General features: G+C 45.8%; 3 protein-coding genes across 8 annotated transcripts in view; 1 reads left to right on the forward strand and 2 right to left on the reverse strand.

Moving 5' to 3' along the window:
• Positions 1-10,323, reverse strand: part of kiaa0586 (KIAA0586 ortholog) — a 21,434-nt gene extending 11,111 nt beyond the window's left edge. For 3 of the 5 annotated variants that reach the window (XM_020713416.2, XM_011490124.3, XM_011490123.3), the window contains exons 1-7: positions 9,776-10,322; positions 8,820-8,889; positions 8,102-8,294; positions 7,954-8,024; positions 6,822-6,906; positions 6,632-6,734; positions 6,051-6,165 (exon numbers count right to left, since the gene is read on the reverse strand). In XM_020713416.2, coding sequence (XP_020569075.1) covers positions 6,051-6,165; positions 6,632-6,734; positions 6,822-6,906; positions 7,954-8,024; positions 8,102-8,294; positions 8,820-8,889; positions 9,776-10,043 — 905 coding nt within the window. In that variant the 5' untranslated portion in view covers positions 10,044-10,322. Of the gene's footprint in view, positions 1-6,050; positions 6,166-6,631; positions 6,735-6,821; positions 6,936-7,953; positions 8,025-8,101; positions 8,295-8,819; positions 8,890-9,775 lie in introns of those variants that run through there. The other 2 variants (XM_020713415.2, XM_020713418.2) reach the window with 2 other exon arrangements.
• On the reverse strand, positions 424-5,311 carry LOC111946818 (interferon regulatory factor 2-binding protein-like B). The gene has a single exon (XM_023951353.1). It carries the CDS (start codon positions 5,025-5,027, stop codon positions 2,928-2,930), a length of 2,100 nt encoding a protein of 699 aa, XP_023807121.1. The 5' UTR covers positions 5,028-5,311; the 3' UTR covers positions 424-2,927.
• On the forward strand, positions 9,752-17,086 carry timm9 (translocase of inner mitochondrial membrane 9). Of its 2 annotated transcripts, none has more exons than XM_020713425.2 (4): positions 9,752-10,051; positions 13,093-13,141; positions 14,048-14,143; positions 16,729-17,086. In XM_020713425.2, the coding sequence occupies exons 1-4, from the start codon at positions 10,008-10,010 to the stop codon at positions 16,861-16,863; spliced, it is 324 nt and encodes a 107-aa protein (XP_020569084.1). In that variant the 5' UTR covers positions 9,752-10,007; the 3' UTR covers positions 16,864-17,086. The 2 variants fall into 2 exon arrangements, with proteins under 2 accessions (XP_020569084.1, XP_004082180.1); XM_004082132.3 differs by lacking the exon at positions 9,752-10,051 and adding an exon at positions 10,981-11,243.
• Positions 17,087-17,749: the final 663 nt, after the last annotated feature.

Consider the following 17,749-nt stretch of genomic DNA (forward strand, 5'->3'; position numbering starts at 1 on the left):
GCTGGATCTTTATGGTCCAGAACTGTGCTGATGTTCTCACTGCTTCCTGTGTCGTCAGGGTTTTATATCCAAACCACTGCTTCCACGGAGGAGCTGCAGAAGACAGAAGCTCTTCACAAATAAGACATCTGCTGCACTGGAACCCTCCGTGGCGCCCGTGAAGGAACCTGCTGATGCAGCAGATGGGCTCCCATAAGTTACGTTCTCATTAGGTTACACGGCAGAAGTTGCATCCGCCTGACCTGCTGCGTGTCGGCTGTAACTGGGGTTTGGGAGAGTCCACCGAGGCCGCTGCTGGCGAGCACCAACAGCTTCAACAGAACGCTGCATTTCTGCAGAAATTCTCTGTTTGTTTCCAGCAGCTCCAGACTCACATTTAAGCTGGGGGAGTAAAAACAAAAAACCAGAGCAAAAGTCGTGACGTGACGGAAACGTTCATACAGGGGGAGTTTATTAGAAGTGGCTCAGCCTCAAGGCACGTTACAAGACCAGGATGTGTTGGAATCACCTGCAGCAGGTGTTCCAACAACATTCAAACCACAAAACACGTCAAGGTTTCTACACAAAGACACCCCGAGGAGGCTGCCTCGGAAACATCTATGACACCTAAACATGGAACTGCGCCGCTTGGAGCCTCGCCCACACCCCAGGCCGGTACTGCACGGGGGGAGGACGCTCCCCATAGAGAAGTACAGGTCACAGGATATGCTATGGTGTTAAATATAACCCTATGAGGAGTTCTGTCAGCAACACGTCTGCAGCTTTCAGCGCTTCAACACCATCGTGACCACGTAGAATAGAGGGATTCAAACCGAGAAGTCTTTTTAAATGACAAGACACATAAAAGGACAACAACAATATTTTGTGTGTTTGATCATAAATGTCACATTTGTAAGTTCAGGAGAGAAAATTAAAAGAGAATAATTAAACACTGTTTATTTAAACCAAACTCCTCATTTACAAAATATTTATCTTAAATAAAGTCAGAAATAAATGTGTCCATTAAAAAAGCAGCATTTCTGTATTGGATCCCCCGTTTTTTTTTTAGTCCAAGGTGTTAAAGTCCAATAAAAGACTTAAAAATTGTACAAAATTTGCTTGTGAATTGTCTGGGTGGGAAAAACTTCAGAAACAGAAAGACTCTTTAGTGGAACACTAAATATACACTAGATATATGATTAAATTTAAAGCCGTTTTTGTGCAGGTCGATCCAATCGCTCCTACAGGTGTAGACAAAACACAACGTGTCAGAGAAAGTACCACCGTATTTATTTTACAGTGTGTATAAATTATGGTATTTGCTGAAGTTTTATGATGATGCATTGAATTTAGAGTAATTACATTTACAGTTAAAATTAGAAAGGTTACTCTGGAAGAACTGTAAAAACATGTTTTTACAACAACGTCCTTAAAAGTAACACCACATTTTTTACAGTGAAGTTTTGGCCATCTTTTTACTGTAAAAAAAAGAATGTATGTTTTTGCTACTTTTATCGTCTAAGAATGCTTTTTTTTGGGAGGGTGGGAGTAAATACTTTCCTTCTACAATTAAAATGTAAAAGATTACTCTGTAACCACAGAAAAACATTTTTTACCGTAACATATTGATTTATATTGTTTCCAGTTTTTTGCCGTAGTAATTTTCGTCTTTGCTTTGGCTTATCGGGTTACTGCAAATAAAATTTGCAGCAAGCAACCTCAACTGTCTGACCCTAAAATAATTGTGTACATTGTCAGGTTTTACAGTGCCACATTGTATTTTCAAGGGTAAATACATTTACTTTTATGGCTAAAATTTAAAAAAAGATTACACAAGAACTGTAAGTTTTAAAAAAAGTTTTAAAAAAAGAAGATTTTTTTACGTCAATGTCCTTAAAAGTAACACCTTATTTTTTATAGTGCAGCTGCAGGTTTTAATTTTACCATAAATATTAATACAAGTCTTTGCCAGTTTTGTGGTGTTACATAACAATTTTAGAGGTGAATACATGTCATTTTAAAGGGAAGTTTGAAAAATGAAAACTCAAGAAGATCCAATAAAAAAAAAAATTGTCATATCATGAATACACATTATTTCTAGTAAAATTTTGGTAACTCCAGCAGCCAGTTTGGGTTTATTTTGTGTGGGAAAAATTAATTTATTCCCCTGCTAGTTTTATAGTGTTACATATAATTTTAAAGGGTAAATACACTTCCATTTACAGTTAAAATGAGAAAAATTTAAAAAAAAAAAAGCTTTTATCATCATATCATTAAAAGCAACACCTTATTACGGTGAAACTTTCGCCCGGCTCCCACTTTTTACTGTAAAATTCACCGTATTCTTTTTACAGTGCAGAGCTGGAACCCTGGCTCCTCATATTGTTAGACAGCTTCTATTTGTGTGTCGTTTCAAAAATGACAAGCAACTGAAGAGAGACAGCAAACTGTTGTTTTCCAACTTTCTTGATTACTTTCTGGCTTTTGAATGAAAAAAAAACTTGAATTTTCCGAAACTTTTGAACCGTTTGTGTGTAAAATTAAACCAACAAACCAAACTTTTTGTCGTTTTTTTCAGACGCCAGAGCTGAGCTGCAACAAATTCAGACGAATAAAGGAAAGTTTCAGAGGCAGAAGTCTTTCCTCTGAGCTGAGGGGACCAATGAGAAGTCAGGAAGCTCACAAGAATCCACCACATTACCACCCAGGAGATCAGCAGAATCTTTTGACAAGTAGATTAAAAAATAAATAAGTCCCACCTGAGACTCAGGTTTCAACCAAACAACAGTTTGAACTCACAGGTTTGACAGTTCTCTCAAAGAAAAAAGACTTTCTTTACAAAAAAGGGTTGAGGGGAGCAGTTTCTGCTTCATTTATGACTGTCGGTTTGATTCCCAGCTTTGATTTAGTTGGAGCATCTCCACAAAGAGGAAGAGTCCTCCTCTTCATCAGGGGTCTCTCTCCTTCTTCACCTTCACGTCTCCCGCCAGGATCGTGGCTATCTCTCCCTGCATGAAGGCCCAGGGCACGTTGGAGCCCAGGAGGGGGCACTTCTCCCCGCTGGGGCAGTACACCTCACCGGAGGCGCCCTGGGCCTTGATGCTCTCTCTGGAGCAGGGGAAGCAGAACTTGTGGACGGGGACCGAGGGACACTGGACGAAGTGCGTGTCCTCCAAGCGTTCGTGGCAGATGGTGCAGCACAGGGGCCCGCTGTTGGCCACCGGGGAGTCCGGCACGTTGGGAGGGTGCGCCTGGTCCGAGCCCCCCGCGGACTGCAGGTCTCCGTTTCGTGAAGGGAGGCGCCGCTGGCCGCTCAGGGAGGCGGGGGACACCGGGCTGCTGTTCTGTCTGGAGGAGGTGGAGTGAACGGAGTCCCTGTCCTTATTGGGAGAGTACGGGTTCCCCAGCGCGTCCGCCGCCATCGGGGACGGCCCGTTCCGCGGAGGCGCCTCTGGAGGCGTGCTGCGGCCGGAGCAGAGCCCCGGGGCGAGCGCGGGGGGAGTCCCGCCGAAGGAGCCCGCGGGAGCCCACTGCTGCCTCTGCTGCTCCTCCGCGAGCTTCACGCCGCCGTCCGCCGAGTCCGGCTCCGGGGAGGCCTTCCTCTTCCTGCCGCCCGGCCTGCCGCCGCCGGAGCCCAGCGCCCGGCCCGGGAGCAGCAGGGAGGTGGGCAGCAGCGGGAAGCTGGTGTCGGTGTGCGCCTGCGGCAGCATGTCCTCCCCAACCGCCTCCTTAAAGAACCGCAGGGACTCCGGTAACAGGTCCCCGAGCAGGCGCCAGTCCCCGGATCCGTGCTTCTTCTCGTACTCCAGGTACTTGAACCCGGAGGAGAGGCCCCGACCGAAGTCCTTCATGCAGTCCTGGTACATCTGCTTGGCCACTCCGGAGGCGCTGGAGAAGACGGCCCCGGAGCCGCTCGGGTACTCGATGAAGATCTTCAGCTCGAACTCCGCGCCAGTTTTGGACGCGGCGTCGAAGGCGAAGACCCTCCCGACCAGGCCGTGGTCCTTCTTGAAGCGGACGTCGAACGGCGTGGAGGCGGACAGCGCCAGCAGCGTCTCCCGCACCGCCTTGGGTCGGCTCGCCCACTCCTCCTGCCGGTTCCGGAGGCTCTCGCTCAGCTCCACCAGGGCCTCGGCGCTCCGCTGCTTCTCCTTCGCCTCCCGCTCCTGGTCCGTGCTGGAGACCGAGGCAGGCCGCCGCCCCCCCGGCTCTGGCAGCCCAGTTTGCACGGACATGGAGGCGGCGACCATGGAGTTCTGCGGGGCCACTCTTCCGACCAGGCCGTGCGGGACTGGCGGTCCACCGAGCAGCGTCTGCGGCAGCAGGTTCGGGGGAACGTTGGTCTGCGCCGCCGCTGACACCGGGCCCCCGCTGCTCCTCGTGCGGGCGTTCGGGCTCTGCCGGTTTAGGTCCGGAGGACCCTCGTCCGCTTTGTACCCGTTCGGTCCAACATATCCGTTGGCCTGCCTGGTTCCGCAGCTGTAGTCAAAGCGAGAGCGGGTCTCCGCTCCCCCCGAGTACCGGTCCAGACCCGGCTGCAGGGACTTCCCCGCTCCGTCCGTCTCCTTGGCGGGCAGCACAGCCGCCTGAGCCTTCGCCGCGCCGGGGAGCGCCGAGGACGGACGGCCGTCCTGGAAGCCCTGCGCCCGCTTCAGGTGGCGGGTGGTCTCGATGACGAACTCGATCCGGTCCGCTCCCTCGTAGTTGACGCATCCGCGACACACGGGCTCGGTGAAGTCCCAGATCATGGCCCAGGGCATGCGGGGCAGGTCGCACAGGTAGCATGACTGCCTGCGGGACGAGGAGAGCTGTGGGGAGGACATACTCCCGCACGGCCTCTCCGCTGAGCTGCTCCTGCGCAGAGAGGAGGACTGGCGGTCTGCCGCGGCTCCTCTCAGGTTATTGTTCCTCCTCCTGCTGCAGAGGTGGTGGGGGAGGGGGTCCCCCCCCCCCCCCCCCCCACATCCACCAGCCAAGATGAGGAATTTGGTTGCAGCACCCCCACAGATGCACCTGGCAAAGATCCCTTTGCTGGCCTTCCTCCTCATCAGCTCTTCATCCTCTGAATTGTTGCATGTCTGAACGAAACAAATGGGTGGGTGTGTGGGTGGGGTTGGGGGGTAAACCCTGCTGTTTTTGACAGATCAGTGAGCAGCGTCTGAAACAGATGAGCAGTGCTGGTGAAGGTCACGGCCGACACAAAGCTGGACGGATGCTGGCGTGTCAGACAGTGGCTGGTTGAGCTGCAGCTCAGGCGTGTCGGAACGTCGTCGGAGCAGAACCTCTGGAGTCAGACATCGAGCTCCGTTTGTGCAAACTGGATTTTTGTTAGGGGCAAAAAGGCGGAAACTTTGCAGAAGCACGTTGGTTTAAATTGCTGCAGGCAGGGGTGATTTATGCTTTAACTCCCGCCGGGGATCATCGTCCTCAGATATTTCTGAGAGGCGAGAACCGTCCACAACATGGAGCTGATGCATGCTGGTCTTTGCATCGTCTCAGAGCTAAAAGCTTCCACATTTGCATCTTTATTTATTCCATCCTTTTGTGAACAAATGCTTAAAAAAAAAAAAAAAAAAAAAACAAGCAGAAGGGATGCTGTGATGTCTCCCTGTTGTCATGGAAACGCAGGTGAAGGACATCAAGGCACGTTTGAGCTGCAGCCGCCAATGTCACGACAGGAAGAGACGTCGGTCGGCTGCAGCTGGTGCACACGCCGACCGGCAGCGAAGCTCAAGACAAACCTTGACGGGTCTTCGTTTTTAGAACAGATCTACAAAGAACCCTGAAGGTTTCCCGCTGAAATCACATCCTATTTTTTTTCCTCCTAAACAACCACCTCAGCAGCTTTAGTGGATCATCCTCTGACATTAGGGAGGGTTGTGGTTGGATTCTACGGTTAAGTCAAAGGTCAGCATCTGCTGCAGGTTTAACCAGCTGATTGGCCGCCGACGGTCCTTCATGGATGGAGGCGGCACTGTAGCAGCAGAGCTGCGTGAATCCGTCCTCCTCGCCTCCTACAACAACAACAACCGTGTGTGTGGCAGAACCTCCCCAAACCCGTCTTCCTTCACCTGGATAGCTGATGCCTGCAGTCACGGTGGCGCGTTTCCATAGTAACGGGGGCAGTTCCAGCGGCTGCGGTGATGACAGGGAGACGTCCGTGCTGCCGGCTGCAGACGGCATCCACTGAGGAGGAGGAGGAGATGAGAAGACGATATCAATCAGGAATACGCCGAAGATCTTCATCAGAAGGTTTCCCCTTTGAGAAGAAGTCTTCTGGACGTCAGAGATTTGTGGCTTTTATTCTGTGATATGCACACGTGCACTCAACATAAAAGCTATTTTTAGCTCAGATCTGCAAACATAGTGGTTCCCATGGAAACCTTAACACTTCCCATACAGGAGATCAGCTTGGCAATGCTGCCCCCTGCTGGCTGCTCATAACCGCTGGCCTACCTTCACATCTTTTAATGTCACTGTACCTGAGACAATAACAAATAAAGATCTATTCTATTCTATCATAAGCATTTTAGGTGTTTACCTAAGAAAATGTAGACAAACATCTGTTCTTTACTCAATAAGGAAGCGCCCCCTGCTGGCTGAGTTTAGCCTCTCAGTTGTCACGCATGACAAAACGTCAGGTGTGTTTTACCTTCTGTAACCTGGAGACTCTGTGGGCGGGCTGAAGGTGTGACATCGGAGGTCACGGGGGCGTGGCCTGTCACTATCTTGAGTGCTGACTCCAGCAGTTGGCCCTGATTGGAGGACAACGGGGAAAAGCTGATGAGCGGCAGCGAGATGGCGGCGAGACGGAGATTCAGACCTCCGACAGGTGAGTTTACCTGTAGCCGCAGCTGCTGCTGCTGCAGAGCGTCCAGGTGCTGCAGAGTCTGCTGGTTCAGGCTCCGCCCCATGCCACCATCCTGCCTTAAAACAGGGAGGTCGCAGCAGAATTTCTTAGGGCAGAAACAGAAACGACAGACACAAAACCCAGAAACAGAAAACTAAAAAATAGTGTCAGCTTGTTTAGGAAAACAGAACTTTTTGTTAAGAGCCACTCAGATGAAAATTGTTTTTTGTGTGTCTTTAACGTGTTCTTAGGGCATTTTTCTGATGATTGAGGACTGTTGCTAAGAATCTTAAGCTTAAAACTCTATTTTTGAGTATTTCTTTCAAATCCTTGTGAATCAAAAAAGACAATTGAAAAAGATCGTCTTTGTGATGTATAAAATACAGAGGGCGGGGCCACAAGCTTCCTGCTCCGCCCCATTACAATGAATCCACTTGTAGATCCTCGACTGAGCTGGAGTCTGGATCAGAACTGTACGGCTGGACAGCTCCAACATTGCTCGCCATCTTAACTGCATCAGTAATGTTAGGTTTGGAATGTGAGGGGCTGTAAGCTAGCGGGAGAGAGTGTAAACAGATGAATGATGGGGGGGGGGGGGGGGGGGGTTCTACTCACCTACAGTCCCACCCCCTACTCAAACAAATTTCGGATGTACCCCTGCCGCTCTGTAGAATTTATGTCTATTTATGTCCATGTCTCTTTTTTAAAGTAAATGCTTTTTCATTTTCAAAATGAAGCCACATTTGTTGAAACAAAATTAAAAAGAAAAAGCAATCCGCCAAACCGCTTTTTCTTTTCAACACCGCTCATTCTGTCACTTAGTTAAAATGATAAAGTAAATAGTATTTGACAATTCATTTCAAAACCTTCTATAGTAAATGTGTAGCAAAATTCAGTTAGAAATATGTAATTTGACAATTAAAATGGATGAACAGAAATGCTTTTTCATTTTCTTCTTCAGCGCCGCTCATTCTGTGACATCACTAAAGCAAAAATGCAGAGAGGGGATTGACGAAATGTCGTGTCCAGTGCGAACACACCCGACATCCACATTCAACTCAGGTTTGATCTTCCAGGACACAGAACTGTTCTTGTTGTTTAGGGTGTGAGTGATGCGTTTGTACCTGTGAGAGTCCAGCAGGTTGTGAATGTCTTCAAGCAGCTGAGACACCCGGGCCTCCAAATCCGACTGACCCTGAAGGTCAGAGATGATTAGTAAACAAAAAACCTTACAGAAGAAAAGGAAAACCTGGATGTTTGTCTGCTGGTTACCTTAACGGGAGGAGCAGCTGCTGCAACATCGCCACGGCGTTCAGGAGGCGGCCACGCCTCCGTCTGGACCCCCACCTCGCCCGGAGCGCCATGATCGCTCTGAGAAACTTTCTGGGGGGGTTTTGAGGTCTGGGGTGTCCGGCTGTCGAGTAGCTGCACTCGTACCTCCTTCCTGCTGGGGGCGCTGTGGGAGCTGAGCGGCACAGAAACATCTATCATCATGGCGTGGGGGTCACGTGATAAGAGGATGACATGAGGGGTTGTTGAAAAAACATATTTTTTGGTTTCATTAATTATGTTAATTAACTTTTGTCTAAATTTTATTTACCTGCTGATTTTACTAATGAATGAATGAGCACTGGAGCTCCCAATTTTTTTGATTTATTGGCCTGAACGAGATTTTCTTACCCTCCAACGTGTCATTTTGTATTATACGTTTATATTTGTGTATGTATCCCCCATGGCGTTTACTTTGAACAATTGATGTACGGTTTAATGTGCTTTGTTTGTTCTGAATAAAAATAAAAACAGAACCAACAATGACCACAGAAAAACAACAACAACAACGCTAAAACTAACAACTAAAATGTCATGCTTCAGTGAGTTTCTGAAACATCCTGCATGTCTTTGTTTATCTTCTATGCACAGTTTTCTCTGATATTAAGCTTCTCTGTAATAACTCCTCCGTGGAGCAGATCTAGGATCAGCGTCTCCTCACCGCCTCCTCAGAGCCCCCAGGACGACTCCTCGACCTCCAGCGGTGAAGCGCGATGTCAGCAGATCCTCATCTGAGGGCGAGGAAGACCGCGGTAGTGAGATGGCACAATCCAAAGCAGAGGAAGTTCTTTCAAGTCAGCAGGAGTCGCAGACAAAAGCCGTTTCCAAATTAAAGCCTGGAGCGGCGGCGTACCCACCCACTACCACTACCCACCCCCGCCCTTCCTACCCTACTTTCCCCTACCCTCACTGGCTTTTTTAATTATATCTCCACAACAACCATTTAGTTGTCTAGGCGTGAAGAACAGCTCCATGTTATTTTAGTAGAATTGGCAACAGTCAACTTTTGGATTGACTGAGGTTTTTTTTTTTTTTTTCTACCACAACTCATATTCCTAATATGTTCAAATAGTGTGTTATTATTATTATTATCTTTTTTATTATTCATAATTAAAGGACCACTGGGAACTATTTCTAACAGATGGGAAATAGTTTTTATCAGTAATGATCCATGTCACATTTCGTAATAAAAGCATTTTTAGATTTCTTTGTTTTCTGTTACCCAAAGAAATTAAATATGTGTTTTTTATGTTTTCTGGTTGAATTTTGTCAAAGTGTGATAATGCAACACTGTTTTGTTCCTCTAACAAAATCTAAAAGCTGCTCAGAAGCTGAAACTGAGCCTCAGAACTGCAGATCTAGATCACAAACCAAGTCCAAGTTTAGTTTGACCTTAAAAATAACACAATTCTTGTGAGGAAAATGGCTTACAAAGTTATCACATGTAACCTAGTAAACATAGTTTCGGAATAAATAGACTGTCATAAATAAAACACATTGTTTCTTTAAGTTACTTGAATGAGAAACAGACTTCAGCGTGGATGTGAGGCATCTGTTGCCATGGTGATGGCACACAACTACATAGAAAATGCTAAAAACATCCCCCGGGATTCATACCGGGCTTGGGTTCCACCTCCGGGCTTCCTCGAAGATGGCTTTGTTTCTGTCGACTTGGTTCCGACTCGGCTCGATTCGGTCTAACCCCCGTGGAGTCCGCCAGCTTCTGAACACTGATGTGGACGGATCGATGGTCTGACTTTGACGCACGGCTCCGGTCCGGCAGAAAGACCCGAGTGGAGTGGAGCAAAACCTCCGCGGTCTCTGAACCGCACGAGGACCGAACCGAACTATGGCCTTGGGGAAGGGGAGGGGAGGAGGACAACATGTCGACAGGTGAGCCCTTACCTGTTAGCAAGCAGGCTAAAGTAAGCTAACTCCGTTCAAACTTCCCGCTCCCGCTTGTAAGAATTAAGAAATAATAACGCAGTTTGGTTTAACTTTAGAGCAAAATGTGGATGTTTTAAGAGATGGGGCTTATATTAATCCAAACAGAAAAAACAACAGAAGGAGAAAACAAAGATCAATAAAGCGATAAAAGAAAAATAACCATACGTTCCCACTAACTCCTAAAAACAGACACACTTCTTTTCTATAAAATTTCCTGTAGACTTTACGCTCAAAGACCGATGCTGCCCTCTGCCGGCGGGGCGGACTAAGTGGATAAAACAATATCAATACTTTACTTCGGGCCACTTTGCCTCTGTGCATGTGTATAAACAAATTATTAGTGTTGTTTTATCTCATTTACTTATTTTTCCTTAAACCAGATTGCGTAAGTTCCATTACCTGGTATGTTTCACCTGATGGCGACAAAGTGCACGATTGTGAAATGTTGCGACGAGAAACTTTGACGTAGAAGTAAAATTTAACCAATCAGCTGTCAGACTGCTTTCAGGGACACTCTTGTAACACGGACTTTACCACTTCATATTTTAACGCATCGGACTTTACAACTTCATATTTAAAAGTATCGCAGATTAAATAATTATTTGTGTTTGGTTAATTTTAAGATAACTCAGTTAAACTTTTATAAAAGTTTGGAATATTTTAGGCAATATAGAGATTAAAATTATGAGCTATTTATTGGAAATTTGAATACGTCCCTGGATGCGTGAGTAATTCGTTGTGTTGACAATATAATGTGTGTAATACGTGGATACGTAAAATATAATTTCAGTATCCAAAACCAATATTATCAATAAAAGTATTATTGTTTTTTGTCGTTAATGTTAAAACTATTTTATAATGTAAACTATTGGGATTCCGAGGTTCCATGAACGCAGCATGTCTGTGGTCCTCCTTGGTTCCTTTTGAGATTTTCTTGTACTTCTCTTCCTCAAAGGTTTCGAGTCTGTTGTTTCTCTCCCCTCCGAAGGCCAAGTTTCTAAAATTGCGTGGCTGTTATCGTCGTGCGGGACGAGTTTCACCGCAGACGGGCTTTTCGAAGCAACTGAGCACGCGCTCCATAGAGCGCCCTTCACGAAATCTTGTAGCACGCGCCCTTGTAGCACGCGTCCCGGCACAGGTAATGCCCTGCATGATCACACGGGTACACACAAATGATGAGTGGTTTTCCGAGAAAAAGGAAAACATAATCGGAGGAGGAAGAAGCTAACTGTTAGCCTCTGAGCTGAGCACGCGCCTCTTTGTCTATTTATTATCTTAGCTGTACCGAAACTAGAAAAAAGGAACACAAAGTGCACTGTGGGTGGACAAAGCCAAATCTCTGCTACCTTCAAACAACTTATTTTGATCAGGATTAATAAAGTTTGAAGGGAAAATATGTCTATTTTTCATCAGGACCAATAGAGTTTTGCCCCAGACTCACTGTGGAGGTTTGGGATTGTCACTGATGCAGTCTTTTCCTCACAGTCTGGGCTTTTGGTTGGAACGTTTTATTTTCTTCCGAGAATCAACAGAACTTGAAGATAACTAAAGCTCAAAGCAGGCAGGAGGATAGGGTTGACGATGTTCACAGTAAAACATCGTGATGGACAATGATATCGTTGGGTTGGGTGGGGATTAATTTGTCGTTATTATAAAATTCTTATCCGTTCTTTTACTTTATTACTTTATTTATTTTATTTCCCAACTAATGACTCATCCGCGATGATCCAGTACAAACTGACCGAAGTGACTTTAACAAAAAAACAAACGAAATAGAAAAGAATTAGCCCGCTCCTGCACTTGATTATTCAAGTGGACCGGTGGACCGAGCGACCGTGTCTCTGAGCAGCGCAGACGGACGTATAGCTTTGTGTTTGAGGGGAAGGGAGGATGCTTTGTTACGTGTGTGCTATGTGTGGGAGACTTCGGACTGCCATCCGTCCAGCAGCTCTACGTGAACGAGCTACCGAACTCATGAGAACCGGGTGTCCCGGTAAAAGTGTGTGTCCGGGCAGAGTTCGGACCATCAGCTCACACAGTGGCTTTGGGGCGGTGTGTGAGCTTTTCAAAGCAGAAATGTCGCTCAGTCCTTAGAAACCTTCAAACAATCATACGTATTTTTGTTTCCGGTCATGTCCCGACTACTACCTTTAGAAGATCATCTCGTATTTTACCAAGCTGCCAGGTATCTACGTATGTTGCAGCTCGGCTTGTTTACAGGTGAACTCATTTCCTCTTCCGGTATTTCAAACACTACTGCGCATGTGCGAATGATTCATTCCGACTGAAAGTGTGACCCATGTGAACGTTTGTTATAATTGGATAAAGTTTTTCTGGGCTCATGAACACGGTTGAATGGTGTCGACCCGCAGCGTGGCGGGGGCGTGGCATCACGATGGTGTCAGTCAGCCATCGTCCATCGGTACAACCCCACAGGAGGACTTTAAAGCGCTGAGCAGAACTTCTTGGAGAACTTTGATGGCTGCATCCAACATACTTATTTCACAAATGGATGGTCTTTACAAGTGGTGTGATTTCGATAACATAAACAGGCTTTTACAACAAAATCAGACAGAAAAGAAGAAGATCTTCTGACTTTAGAACAACTGTACATGTTTAAAGTTGTTTGTTTTCTACAGTTACTATTATCATAAAAATGCTGGACGAAGGTGAAAGTTTCCACACATTTAGAAGAAGAGAAAACCAACAACAACCTCCACTTCAAGCTCGATTACAGACTCGGTTACTCGGTTACACGTCAGTGATGTAAACGTCTCTCATGACTTGGTTCGTGAACGTCTGATGATTCTCCAGAAAAGCTCTGGACTGTGAAGCAGTTTTTCTTCTTCTTCCACGCCTTCTTAGCGTTTAAGGTGGTATTTTTTTCCCTGTTGACCCCCATTTCTGCTCTGTGTCCCACCTTTTCACTGCCTCTCTGCATCTGGAGAGTTTGTTGATTCTGTTTGTTTGTGTGTCTCCCTTTGCAGAGCGGCGACCATGGCGATGCAGGTGTCTGAGTCCGATCAGATCAAGCAGGTGGGCCTTTTATTTCAAAACCTCAAGAGTGCAGAGATGAGAAAGTTCCTGCAGCTTTCCCGGCATCCCGCTTAAAGCGAAGTCGGTCACGCTTCAGCGTTCATTTCCGCCAGGATGTGGTCACTGAGGCGGAGAGGAGTAACGACCTGTTCTCCGCTGAAGGTTAAGGACGTGTAAATAAAGCAGATAATAGAGAAAGTGGGACTGCAGCTAAAGGTGAAGGCTGGAGCGTCATGTGACGCACGTTCAAGAACGCGTCAACCTTTGTGCATTTAGCCCACGGTGTTCACACTGGACAAGCAGGGAGGGGCTACTTGTTTTTCCACAGTTTACTGTCCACCCCCCATGTTTACTAGCGGCATGGCGTGAAATGTCAAAGCGGTGTAAATCCCGTGAATCTCGCTCCACGTTTTTTTCTTTCACAACATTCCGATATTTTAAAGACTTGGCGTTGTAGAATTCCAGCTGGGATCAAACCGCAATTATTCATTTCTCTCTCATGATCAACGTTCAAACGGTTTGTACTTCTATGAGCTAAAAAGGGCTCCATCCAAGCGTCGATACCAAATCCCTGATTGGTCAAAGTAGGACCTGGTTTAACTGGCAACGTGTCTTCTAGGGCCGCGCGTTTAGTACGTACGCAGGTTGCCGAGCGCGTCGAGCCTCAGACGTTTTTCCTGCAACAAAGCCACGTCGCCCACGATGCCTTTAAGTCTAGAATACTTGTTTATACCTCTCCCAGATCTCAGTCAGCTGTTATGGTGCTTTTATTTTCTAAAACCATACATTAGATCCATAACTTCTTCTAAAAACGCAGCCTCCACAGAGGAGCTGTGGCCAAAGAGAAGCGGGGGGTCTCTTGTCTCCCCATTTGTTGTTTCTGACTTGTCTGGTTTTGTCTTTCAGTTCAAGGAGTTTCTGGGAACCTACAACAAGGTGACGGAGAACTGCTTCATGGACTGCGTCAAAGATTTCACCACCAGAGACGTCAAACCAGAGGAGGTGAAGTCCCCGCTTCTGTCTGCCTTTTCCTAATGAAACCACACACGCCTGTCGTTGATACAAGCCGCCCCGACTTCAGAATCGCCTCGCGTTTGATATATCAGAGAAAAAAAATGCAGGGCTTCGTTTGTTTGTAGAGAAACGTGAGTTTATACTCTCATGAAAGGCAACAATGAGTCCATTTGAATCGGCAATATAGCTGAAACTCTTTACTGACGGATTAAACTAACTGCCCTTTGTAGTTCAGTACGGAGCCTTAAAGGGACATTGAAGGACAAAAAACAACTGATTTAAAAAACATAAACTAACTGTTAATTTCTTCTTCTTCAATGTCCCTTTAGGGGCTCCGTAGTCCAGGGGATCTTTTACTTTTTTACAATAAGCTCTTATAATTGATCTTTACGGCAGCTTTTTGCAGCAATGCTTGTTATTCCTTTTTAGCACAACCCCAGACTCTTATTTTATATATATATATATATATATATACATTTTTTAACAGATATTTTTTCATTATTTTTTACAATGAACCTGAAAATATACCCCCAAAAAAACACAATTCAGAGCCGTAAATGTGGTCATTTTTTACGGCAAAAAGGCCGTCTTGGGTTTCTTAAGCTGCACTTTGCTGTCCGTTCTCTCTTCACTACAGGAGATCTTAATGTAATAATTTATTCTTAACTCTACTTTATCCTTTACAGAAACAACTGAATGTCTACATGAGGTTTAGTGTAAAAACAACACTCATGCTATACGTGTAGAAAATAAGGATTTTCAACTCACAGACACACCTGCTCCACTTTGAAATAATTAACTCCAAGTTACTGTGGTGTAAATACAGCCACAAACCAAATTGAAACAATTTATTTTTTTTACTGTATAAAAGTTAGTAGAGTCATATTTCTACACTACCTGTAATGATCTTAAATGAGGCTGGAGGCTCCGCCTCTGTCATCTCATCAGGTGTGTCCTCTTCAACCCGATTAGAGGGATCATCCATTTCAAGATCCACATTAAACTATTTTTCTAAATCATCTAATTCGTCCAAATCCCTCCGTTTCTGCGTCACATTTGTTGTTTATGTGCGATTCCACGTTCTGCTGGCTCACGCAGAAACGCGCAGGCAAGACGTCGTCGCTCTTGCTCACCGATTTCACAAGCTGGCTGTGAAATAACACCTGTTTATTTGAATGCCTCGGTTCCCATTGGCTGAAAGCGCCACAAAGAAGAGCAGCGAGGGTTGTTGTTTTTGCGTCTTGGGAAGTGAACGGTCACACGTTTTCTGACATTTCAATCCGAAGCATCTTTGAAACATGTCTTAACTCTCGTTATGTTCATTTTAAATCCACATTTTTAAGTCTTTTTGAAACCTTTGGGTTACATTTTGAAGGAAAATTATACTTAACAGTGGGTGGGCGTCATTCCTGGAAACGCTTCGGTCCATTCCTCGACTTCTAGTGCTACGTTCACAACAGTGACTGGTTTTTAACATGTATGCTGTTCACTCTAGACCAGGGGTGGACAAACGTTTTGACTCGTGGGCCACAAAAGGTTCTAAAAGTTGACAGAAGGGCCGGACCAGGAGCTCCTGTGTGGGGTGTTTTGGTCGTCCACCTCATCGGAGAAAGAAATAACATGGAATCCGGATGAAAACATGCTTGAACTGATCAAAAATTCATATGTTTTAAAAGTGAAAACTTTGGATTTTGTTCTCATTTTAGAGCCAATGACGCTGATGGATTGATGCCCCTGAGGGAAAACACCAAATTAGAGAAATGCTGCGTTCATGTGCCGTTGGAACGATCAGGAACATCAGAAAAGCAAATCTTTCAACACCACATGAATGCTGATTAACTCTCTACATCTAAGCAAAGGTCACTTTATTTGCAGAGCACCATTTGTGAGAAGACTCCAGAATTACAGGGAAAATAAGACCTTTATAAGGATTATCAATGTCATTTATGCCACTTTGGCGGGCCAGATTAAATCATTTAACGGGCCGCATGTGGCCCCCGGGCCGTAATTTGCCCACCCCTGCAGAGTCTAGACTGTCACTACCCAAGACCAGCACACGTCCAGCACCCACAGTTGGAAGGGGCTTGGTGTGAAATCTTGCTTCAGGCTTTTTCTTTCACAGCTCTGTTCCGATATATCAAAGACTTGGTGTCATAGAATTATGGGAATTTTTCATTTATCCATCATGATCAATTTTCAAATGGTTGGAACTTCCGTGAATTCAAATTAAGAGTCACTACCAAATCCAATTGGTCAACGTTTGACATAGTTTTACTTTCAGTGGGCGTGCGTTTTTTACTTGCGATTGGTTGTAAAACGTTCGTAGCTACGCGGTTTTTGAATGCAGAAGACCGCGAAACGCCGAATTCACATAGACTTTTCATTAAAAGCAGTCGCTTAAATGCACGTCGCCATGGGCGGTGTGGACGTAGCTGAAAGGGTTAACAGCCCAAAGCCTCCACACCCCATCTCTTATAATCAGAACTTTCACGTCACGTCGCAGATCCAGTCTAGAGCAGGCCTGTACAGATGAACGCTGGCTTTGCTGCTAACGGGACTGTCTCTGGTTCCAGTCCAGCTGCTCTGAGTCCTGCCTGCAGAAGTACCTGAAGATGACCCAGCGGATCTCCATGCGCTTCCAGGAATATCACATTCAGCAGAACGAGGCTCTGGCTGCCAAAGCGGGTCTGCTGGGTCAACCTCGCTGAAGTGGACCCCGCGGCTCTGAGAGCGTGAGCAGAACCACGCCGGTCCTGGTCCAGCAGATCCACCGTCACCGGGAAATGGACTGAAGTTGCACCTACTCGTCTATAAGTTGTTTCTCCGTCACAGAAAGATGGAAAACACAGCTGTTAGACTGTATGTTCAAAACCAAAACTCTGCAAGGATCATTTTGAGTTTTACAATAAAATGTGTTTTTTTTTAATTTAACAAGTAGTTTTGTTTAAATTCTTTATGTTAAAAACTAATAAAAAAAGAAAAATTCTGTTTCTGTTGTTTGATTTTATATTTTCATGCTGGACTGGTTCTTCCAGCTGATGTAGAACCTTTGGACAGAAGAGCTAAAGTTTTACAACTCCAGAACAAATAAATAAAAATCATAGTGCCAAACCGCACCCCCCTCATGAGGATCTGCCACCCTCTCCACTGCCCTCTTCTGAAAAGGTTGCTTCTCTATGCATGAATAAGTCCTACGCACACAGAGACGGCGAGCCAGCCCACGCCGTGTGACGTTCTGTGGCTTCTAGCGCCAAACTGATTTGACAGCAAAACAATGTCACGTCTGTCAGCGACGCTCGCCGTCACGTGTGTAACATCGGGCAATGGAGAGCAAAAAAACCGTAAAACTTAAAATGACAATTGTTGATCTGATCGTGGGGCATTCAAACGTTTCCGGTATTTTAGAGAGTTCTGCGCGTGTAAAAATGAATTATTCTGACCGAAAAGGTGGCGTAACCCTAACCTTAAACGTTTGTTATGTACACAGTTCAATTCTAATCCCATCTTTGATCCAATCAAAGATATTTTGCACACAAAACCGCGGCTACTGATGCCTGGCTCCAACATGACGGCGTCCATACCGCAAAGAAATGG

The sequence above is a fragment of the Oryzias latipes genome, chromosome 22 (assembly GCF_002234675.1).
Source record: "Oryzias latipes chromosome 22, ASM223467v1".
Lineage (NCBI taxonomy): Eukaryota > Metazoa > Chordata > Actinopteri > Beloniformes > Adrianichthyidae > Oryzias > Oryzias latipes.

Bases quoted from the DNA above. Each gene is read 5' to 3' on its own strand.
- LOC111946818 (XM_023951353.1), bottom strand. From the start codon at position 5,027: ATGAGGAGGAAGGCCAGCAAAGGGATCTTTGCCAGGTGCATCTGTGGG.
- timm9 (XM_020713425.2), top strand. From the start codon at position 10,008: ATGGCCTTGGGGAAGGGGAGGGGAGGAGGACAACATGTCGACAG. The intron at 10,052-13,092 runs GTGAGCCCTTAC...CTCCCTTTGCAG, and splicing joins GGAGGACAACATGTCGACAG to AGCGGCGACCATGGCGATGC. The intron at 14,144-16,728 runs GTGAAGTCCCCG...CTCTGGTTCCAG, and splicing joins GAGACGTCAAACCAGAGGAG to TCCAGCTGCTCTGAGTCCTG.